Here is a 7,710-nt window from a genome sequence, read left to right as displayed (position 1 = left end):
CCAGCCAATGTGTTCTCTGGTCTGCCAGCCCTGTGAGCTATAGGCCCAGCTCTGGAGCGCTCTACAAACTGCCTGCACCTACCCACAGGGAAGGGGGGCAATCTCAGCCATCTGTAGACCATGTAGAGCAGCACAATGACTGTGAATAGGATTACCAGTGATGGCGGTCCCATTTCGGTTGCCAAATATAATGCTGATCCAATTCCCACTGCACTTGTCTCACTTGTGGTTGGAAAATTGCCACAACAATGCCAATGGTATTTAATCGGATTACATCAACCAGCATCATCAAAGAGAAGCTATAGTTAGCAATTGCTTATCAACTAGGTGCTATTACATCTCAAGAGGTACGAATACAAGACCAGTGGTGCAGCAGCCATGCTCTTACTGCTCACAGTGCTAGTGGGGGGAGGGGCTGCCTCACTTGTTCTAGGATGGTTCCTTCTGCAAGCTTTTGTGCAGTCTAAGTTCTCACAGGATACAGTGCAAGAGTTCCTGCTCAGGGCCAGTGCTGGGCCTGTGGCTCATCGTGCAGGCCAGCCAGAGAACACACTGGCAGGGTTTAGACTGTGCAAGGACCAGGGAGCTTCTGGAGTTGAGGTAGACCTTATGTTCAGTCAAGATGGCCATCCAGTGCTAATACATGATGAGACAGTAGATAGAACTAGTAATGGGACTGGAAGAGTATGTGAGCTCACACTGGAGCAGCTCAAGTCGCTGGATGTGGGCTTCAAAGCAGGGTAAAATATTATCAGTGCATTTATTAATTAACATTTTAATACAAGCTATCCAAAGAACGTGATTGTATTGACCCAGTCCTATTCATGTGTGTAGGTCGGAATTTGCTGGTGAGAGGATCCCTACATTGTATGAGGCACTGGATGTTTGCAAGGAGCTCAATCTGCTCATGTTTCTGGAGCTCAAGGAAGATGCTGAAAAGGTGACCTCTCTACTTGTTATGCAAACAATAATATTATGTAATCATTAACTTGACTGTGTACACCATAAATGCAGTCAGCAGCGTTGATAAAGACGCTGTTTTCCCGGGACCCAAGTCTCTACAATATGGTGGCAATCATTTCCTTTCATCAAAGCATCATACACAAGGTAACATGCTGCTTGGTGTAGAGCATACAGAATAATTTTGTTTAATGGTTCGGGGATCGTTCAGCTGCCATAATTATCTTGAATTTTTATGATCCAATTTCAACGACTTTTTGATTTTCTGAAAGCTTTACTCTCTTTTTGTTTTGCATCGTACACACAGTTACAGAGAATGGACCCCAAGCTTCTCCTTGGTCTGGTGTATCGCTCTGGTTACGATGCATACAGTGTGACTGGTAGGAGGAAACACTCCTCTCTCATGAAGCATCTACTCTACGTGCTCTATGATGCATTGTTAGAGTGGTCACTGAAGACCTGGCTATGGCGGGTGCTGGGGATCAGCTTGTTGGTAGTCCACAAGAATGACATACTAGGAAAGATGTGAGTTTGGTGTGTGTGTGAAGGTTGCTAGGAAAACACTGACACCCACGGTAGCAACTTAGTTAACACTTGACAACTAGCTAACAAGCCTTGTAGCGTAAGAGCTCTACATTATCGCATAGCTAATTTTATCCATATCTCAGATTCCCAACTGGCATGTGGGAGAGGAGGGACGTGTGTGTGGTGGGGTGGACAGTTAATGACAGAGAAGAAAAGAGACTATTTGAGAGTGAACTCAGAATACCTTATTTCACTGATCATGTCTCAAACACTGATCATGTCTCAAACTAGTTAAACTTTTATATCATCTTTTATTTTTGTTAATAACTTTTTTCTTGAAGTGCACAAATGAAGTGTCTACTTGCAGTGAACAATAATTATACATGCGTAAATTGATGATTTAACAGACTTTGGGTAAAAAGTCATTTTACAGTTCATTCATTATACAGGATCTCTCCCCTGCAGCTGTGCCAGGTGTGGGGGCTGCAATGATTTGGGGAGTGGGTGGTGTCTGTGTGATGCGTGGGCGTGTCTACCAGTCATGCCAGGATAGAGGGCGTGCTGTGAGGGAGGGGGGAAATAACACACGAGTCAACATGCTTACGGGCATCCTCTAGCCACACTACATATATATTTATGTATGCATTGCCATATCTATCACTAAAAAAACTTCTGAATGCATGCCTATAATTATATTAGTATAATTAGTCTGTATACCTATAATCTGTCATGCATCCTTCAAAGAACCTAGCTTTACTCGTCCCCACTATACCAAACATGTACCACTACTGTACTAGCTATATCAGAGATGGTTACTTTTGCTTTTTCATTGTAGAGAGATGGTAGGAAAGATCCATGTGCTGTACTCTTGTTTGATGGGGCGGGGTTGAGACCGCGGTACGTCCGTGCGTCAATCTGAGGCAGCTTGAAACTGTCAGTTTTGCCCTTTGGACCCAGTGACGAATTCAGAGCAAAGAACTCGGGCACTTGTGGCAACTGTAGAATTAAGCAACCTCATCACACAATAGTAGCAAGCACTATAGCTGCATGGGGTAATCTTCTGTGCTGTATAATATCTCAAGGTGGGGATAATGTAGCAAGGTCTATAACACTGAGTGTACACACACAGTATACTAACGTACGTGTGGTGCCCTGTGTGTTGACTTGTGGCGTGGTGCTGCTTTGCCTCTCGATCTCCGACTATTAATGGATGAGCTGAGAGTTTTGGTTGAGGTGACATCACTCACCAGGGATGGACTGGTCACCATCTGTTTAGCACGCCTCTCAGCCTCCCTATACGATGAGAAGGTCATGGAACACATACACACACAATGCATAGTATATCAGGAGTACTCTTAGTCTAGCTAGAGTACAGTGTAGCAATACTTCTCAGTTGTGTAGCTTTCACAACGAAATAATTTACAGGGTAATCACGGGAAACAAGCTAACCACACATTATATGTTCAGTGAGGATAGACTACCTGAGATCTTTGAAGTAAGGATGCCTGAGTGCTTGTTTAGCCGTGAGCCGCTCATCAGGATCATAGGCACACAGTTGAGTGACGAGATCACAACACTGTTTGCTAGCATGCTTCATGTAAGGTCCTGCTATGCCCTTGCCATACTGCCGGGGGAAGTTGAACTCCATGTGTCTAGATTGACTATAAAGAACACAGGTACTTATTATTCATTTTATGTCAATGAAATAAGTACTTACTGTTTTCTGAACTTCTGTAGCACAGTGGGTGAGGGTGTTCCACACACCTGGTGAATCAGAGCCACTTGGTCCACCTCGTTGGTACCAGGGAACAGTGGCCGTAAGCTGTGTGTGTGGGTGTGTGTGTGTGTGGGTGTGTGTGTCAGTGTGTGTGTGTGTGCATGTGGGTGTGTGTGTGTGTGTGTGTGTGTGTGTGTGTGGGTGTGTGTGTGTGTGTGTGTGTGTGTGTGTGTGTGGGTGTGTGGGTGTGTGTATGTGTGTGTGTGTGCACTGTTACTTATGTAGGCAAACTCAGTCAATATTCATATATGTATCAGAAATTCATGGTGACTGTTACTCTCACAGATCTTAAAATTCAATTTCCCCCACCTAGTGATTTCATAAACGACACAGCCCACACTCCACATGTCCATTCTGTGATCATAGTGTCCATCAGTGAGCAAGCACTCGGGTGGTCGGTACCATCTCGTGGATATGTACTCTGTGTAGGGAAGCTTCGAATAGACACTCTTGCAAGAGCCAAAATCAGCCAACTTCAACACACTGTCCTGTGGGGAGAGAGAGAGTATAAACACAGCAACTACTGGTGTGCTAGCGTTAGTTAACAGTAGCCTCTTGATGTGCTTTATAACCCAATCAATTTATTAGCAGGGAACTATAGCCCGGTTTACACGAGGCCTTTAATCCGGATTCCAACCTAGATTAAAGGCCTCGTGTAAACGGGGATTTATAGCCATAGTTCCTGGTTGCACACTACGTGTATAATTACAGCACATCGATACCTCATGCCCATAATCTAACTACAAATCACGTATCCTGTACCTCTGATGATTGCTAAAGCTGCTCACTTACTTTGATCAAAATATTCTCTGGTTTAACATCTCTGTGGAAAATGCCATTTCTGTGCATGTGGTAGATGGCCTTGCAGAGCTGGTACATGTAGAGCTTGACCTTTGACTCTGCCAGGTGACTCCGTCGATCTCTGATCAGTTCATACATGTTCATACTCATCAGCTCACAGATGAGGGCCAGTGTTCCAGTGCGTTTGTCACTATAGAGGGAGAGAGCTAGCGGTGTAATCTCATAGTCTCATCAGCAATGATGGGACAGTAACGAGCCTAGGGAAGTTACTATTAGCTCTAGCATAGCACGTACTAGTAATAGAAGAAGAAAAAATCATGAAGGTGGTCTTTTTAATATCTAAGCTTTGAGAATGGAACAGTTCCAATCAGAAAACAATCACTGATCTAAACACATCACTAGATTGTTTTTCAAAGGGCCACAAAACACATTATTAATTTTTATTGCCAATTCTAATTCAAGTGATGAGCACTTAAAGTTAGCTTCCTTTTAGTGTACTTACAATATGACTTCCTTGAGGTCTATGATGTTACTGTGAGGGTTGAGTCTACGCAGTGCTTGGATCTCACGCAGATTGTTGACCTGCTCAATCCTGTACATGTGTGTATGTTGTTATGGCGATAATGATGTACTGCTAACGATTCTTAGGTGATCATTACTCATCAAAGGGATGCTACCATTAAATTCTTACGTGTCATATTTCTGCTTCATTTTCTTGCAGGCATAGAGTTGTCCATCTGCCATGCTCTGACACTTGAGCACTTCTGAGAATGTGCCCTCTCCCATCCGTCCAGCTATCCTGTAATCTGGATAGCCAAAAAAATGGTTTTATTTAAATATTGCGATAGCTATGTAGCTTTATAAATACAGGAACCTTCAAATGATTGGGTGGGGAGGAAGACCTCGAATGGTGTGATGGTGTGGAGGTCACAGGGGAATAGGTTCTCAGTGGCAATCATACTTAACTTACTAAGCTAGCTACCTAAACACTTTATCAATCTCTGTGTTTATGTCATCACCATGGTAGCCAGTAACTAAGTGTTACAGATTGCCTCAGGGGACACACACCACATGTACATAGATTACAATCTTACTTTGCATTTCTGGTTTTCTCTGCTGCTACAGTACTTTACTTCTTTTGTCTTTGATCATGAGGCTTACACTATTGTGTTGTCATGGTGAATGAATAGAGAAATACATGGGCGTGTCTGCAGCTCAGTCTATAGTAGGGAAATCCCCATTAAATAGGGAAATTCCCTTAGCAAGTACAATTATTGCTGTGTCAGCAAAGAACTAGGAGGGCGTGTCGCCATTTCAAGTGAAAATAAACAATGATTGGCAATGGCTGAAAAAATTGAACGACTAGGCAAACACAAGGCCTCAACTACCACGGAGAAAATCTCTAAGAAATCCAAGATAGCACCTGCTGAATGGAAGACATGCTCATTTAAATCATGTGTTACCCAGCAGATACACCCACAAACAGATTGCTATGTTGAGATCAAAGCCACTCTGCCAACAAAGGACAGCTCTAGATCTACACTCATTGCTTGGGGCTCAACGGGTGATGCAAGTTTCCACAAGACATGCTGGGATGATTTACTGAAAAGCAGTAGAGCTCGAAATCCAAAAAACATTGCAATCAAGCTGAGCAATCGAGATAAATCACTTGTGAAAGAAGCATCGAAAACAGTGGAACACCATGACTCTGTTGATATTGTCAGGATGGAGGGAGCTAGGATTGCACAGCTCATTCGATCATCCCATCATTGCATTGTATTCTCAGGAGCTGGCATTTCAACTTCTGCTGGTATTGGAGATTATCGTGGGAAAGAAGGGAAATGGACGGAAGAAGATCGAGAAGCTGTGTCTGGCAGCACTGCAGTCACTGAGGAGGAGGGTGTGCCGTATGAAAACCTCAGGCCAACGTACACTCACGAGGCTTTGGTGAAACTCTTGGAGATGGGGATGATAAAGCATATCATATCTCAGAATGGAGACGGTCTTCATGGATTGTCTGGTATACCTGTTGAGCATCTATCAGAGCTACATGGCAACGTGTTTATCGAGATTTGTGAGAGCTGTGGACATCGCTACAATCGATCCTTCTATGTGATGGATGATACTGCAAGTCAGTACTTTGAAGACTTAAACGAACAAGGTAGCAGTGAGATACCTCGTCCCAAACACGCTGTCAAGTGCACGCTCTGTGGACTAACTCATCGTACAGGCCGCAAGTGCTCGCAAAAAGGATGCAAAGGTTTTTTGAAAGATAGTATCATTAATTTTAGTGATGATCTCGAGGAAGCGATACTCACACAAGCCGAGAAGAATGCTGATAAAGCTGATCTTTGTTTGAGCTTTGGAACCACCATGCAAGTCTATCCAGCCTGCAATCTTGTGAGAAGGGGACGGAAGCCATTGAGATTGGTTATTATTAATCGACAGAAGACTGGATTTGATGATCTTTGCTTGAAGAAAGTGGCTGGTGAAGTATTGGGCAGTCGTGTGTTCGGGGATTGTGATCAATTGTTGGCAGAGGTGATGAAAAACTTGCTGACAGCAGAGGACCTACAAACATGGGAAGGAGCAAGACAAGAACGAATGACCGGCTATGACCGTCAAAGAAGTAGCCCACACTAGGTTGTGTATAGTAGTTAACGTAACTAGCTCACACTAGATTATAGTAACTAGGTTGTGTATAGTAATACTGTTAGATTGATGGCTGTAATTAGTAACAACGTTTTTATTTTTGTGAATACAATAATAATTTTTACAATTTGATGCATGTGTATAAAAAATATAAAAACAAAACAAACTAACTAAACAGGCAATTGCACACAGTCAATCACTATGATTTACTGTGATACATAATATCAGTTCTCAGTATATATTTCAATCCTTCAGTGACTTCAGTGCCAAGATGATAGCAATCCAGGTTAGCTTGTCTGAATATGAGGCACAGTCCGGGCTCAGGACAAACAGAACACTTGCGCTCATGCGTCTTGTGGTCAATGAAATCTGTCGTACCACCTTTAAATTCATCTCCTCCGTTCAAATAAAACATACAAGTGAGCAGACTAGTGTGAGTATTATCAATACTATACATTCCGTCAGTGTGTGCTCCGAAGTGGTGACCTTTCCCGCCGATGTACTTGCAGAATCGAAATCGAATGTTCATTTTCTCCACCTCCCAAGTCCGTGGGTCTCTAGATCCGAATGGATTGTCAATCTTTTTCGGTACAAACTGCTCCACCCTACTCCATAAGATGTCGGCTAGCTGAGAGTCGTCAGACATGAATCTATCGTTTAGTCGATCACGATAACTGAAGCAGTATTCATCAGCAGCCTGGAATCCTTGCTCCTCCACGGCCTTGATTAGGGCTCTGCATTCCTCGCCAGAGATTGTGTTTTTGATGATGACCCCGAGATCACCAAGGAATGGTTCGCTGGTTGGAGACACTGGACCACCAAAAGCAGCGGGTAGCCTGTGGAAGATTGGAGGGTGGTCAGTTTGTGAATCACCCCAGTTCATAGACATCTTGTACTCGTAGTTTATCACTCACAATATGTTAAAATTCTCTTATCCTGTGATAAAAATTGTTGCTTCTTTTGTATCCAGTTCTCTGCAAGTCAGCATGGGGGAG

At 43.4% G+C, this 7,710-nt stretch overlaps 5 protein-coding genes across 6 annotated transcripts in view; 2 read left to right on the top strand and 3 right to left on the bottom strand.

Annotated features, from left to right (window-relative positions):
* LOC135348289 (glycerophosphodiester phosphodiesterase 1-like) overlaps positions 1 to 281 on the bottom strand; it is a 1,389-nt gene extending 1,108 nt beyond the window's left edge. The window contains exon 1 of the mRNA XM_064546468.1: positions 1 to 281. This exon is cut by the window's left edge and continues 177 nt beyond it. Coding sequence (XP_064402538.1) covers positions 1 to 173 — 173 coding nt within the window. The 5' untranslated portion in view covers positions 174 to 281.
* Positions 215 to 1,865, top strand: LOC135348288 (glycerophosphodiester phosphodiesterase 1-like). The gene is made up of 5 exons (XM_064546467.1): positions 215 to 740; positions 835 to 940; positions 1,015 to 1,107; positions 1,268 to 1,485; positions 1,629 to 1,865. Exons 1-5 carry the CDS (start codon positions 379 to 381, stop codon positions 1,774 to 1,776), a joined length of 927 nt encoding a protein of 308 aa, XP_064402537.1. The 5' UTR covers positions 215 to 378; the 3' UTR covers positions 1,777 to 1,865.
* LOC135348283 (MAPK/MAK/MRK overlapping kinase-like) lies at positions 1,795 to 5,292 on the bottom strand. Of its 2 annotated transcripts, none has more exons than XM_064546460.1 (10): positions 5,158 to 5,292; positions 4,755 to 4,869; positions 4,566 to 4,655; positions 4,055 to 4,253; positions 3,572 to 3,750; positions 3,203 to 3,307; positions 2,967 to 3,146; positions 2,628 to 2,778; positions 2,302 to 2,481; positions 1,795 to 2,046 (listed from the first exon to the last, which is right to left on the bottom strand). In XM_064546460.1, exons 1-10 carry the CDS (start codon positions 5,162 to 5,164, stop codon positions 1,927 to 1,929), a joined length of 1,326 nt encoding a protein of 441 aa, XP_064402530.1. In that variant the 5' UTR covers positions 5,165 to 5,292; the 3' UTR covers positions 1,795 to 1,926. The 2 variants fall into 2 exon arrangements, with proteins under 2 accessions (XP_064402530.1, XP_064402529.1); XM_064546459.1 differs by lacking the exon at positions 5,158 to 5,292 and adding an exon at positions 4,938 to 5,101.
* A 60-nt stretch (positions 5,293 to 5,352) lies between these two features.
* On the top strand, positions 5,353 to 6,847 carry LOC135349397 (NAD-dependent protein deacylase sirtuin-6-like). Its single transcript, XM_064547925.1, has one exon. It carries the CDS (start codon positions 5,405 to 5,407, stop codon positions 6,704 to 6,706), a length of 1,302 nt encoding a protein of 433 aa, XP_064403995.1. The 5' UTR covers positions 5,353 to 5,404; the 3' UTR covers positions 6,707 to 6,847.
* LOC135349398 (uncharacterized) lies at positions 6,790 to 7,703 on the bottom strand. The gene has a single exon (XM_064547926.1). The coding sequence runs from the start codon at positions 7,602 to 7,604 to the stop codon at positions 6,915 to 6,917; it is 690 nt and encodes a 229-aa protein (XP_064403996.1). The 5' UTR covers positions 7,605 to 7,703; the 3' UTR covers positions 6,790 to 6,914.
* Between the last annotated feature and the right edge of the window lie 7 nt (positions 7,704 to 7,710).

Source organism: Halichondria panicea, chromosome 15 (genome assembly GCF_963675165.1).
Source record: "Halichondria panicea chromosome 15, odHalPani1.1, whole genome shotgun sequence".
Classification (NCBI taxonomy): domain Eukaryota; kingdom Metazoa; phylum Porifera; class Demospongiae; order Suberitida; family Halichondriidae; genus Halichondria; species Halichondria panicea.
The sequence above is the reverse complement of the archived record's forward strand: the minus strand, read 5'-3'. Positions and strand labels throughout refer to the sequence as shown.

What these genes read in the sequence shown, in the direction of transcription:
- LOC135348288 (XM_064546467.1), top strand. Translation starts at nt 379, where the DNA reads ATGCTCTTACTGCTCACAGTGCTAGTGGGGGGAGGGGCTGCCTCACTT. An exon ending in TCAAGGAAGATGCTGAAAAG is followed by an intron (nt 941 to 1,014) that starts GTGACCTCTCTA and finishes CCATAAATGCAG; the next exon opens with TCAGCAGCGTTGATAAAGAC. An exon ending in ATCAAAGCATCATACACAAG is followed by an intron (nt 1,108 to 1,267) that starts GTAACATGCTGC and finishes TCGTACACACAG; the next exon opens with TTACAGAGAATGGACCCCAA.
- LOC135348283 (XM_064546459.1), bottom strand. Translation starts at nt 5,022, where the DNA reads ATGATTGCCACTGAGAACCTATTCCCCTGTGACCTCCACACCATCACA. An exon ending in ATGAAGCAGAAATATGACAC is followed by an intron (nt 4,656 to 4,754) that starts GTAAGAATTTAA and finishes ACACATGTACAG; the next exon opens with GATTGAGCAGGTCAACAATC. An exon ending in TCTACAATGAAAAAGCAAAA is followed by an intron (nt 2,047 to 2,301) that starts GTAACCATCTCT and finishes CCTCCCTCACAG; the next exon opens with CACGCCCTCTATCCTGGCAT.
- LOC135349397 (XM_064547925.1), top strand. Translation starts at nt 5,405, where the DNA reads ATGGCTGAAAAAATTGAACGACTAGGCAAACACAAGGCCTCAACTACC.
- LOC135349398 (XM_064547926.1), bottom strand. Translation starts at nt 7,604, where the DNA reads ATGTCTATGAACTGGGGTGATTCACAAACTGACCACCCTCCAATCTTC.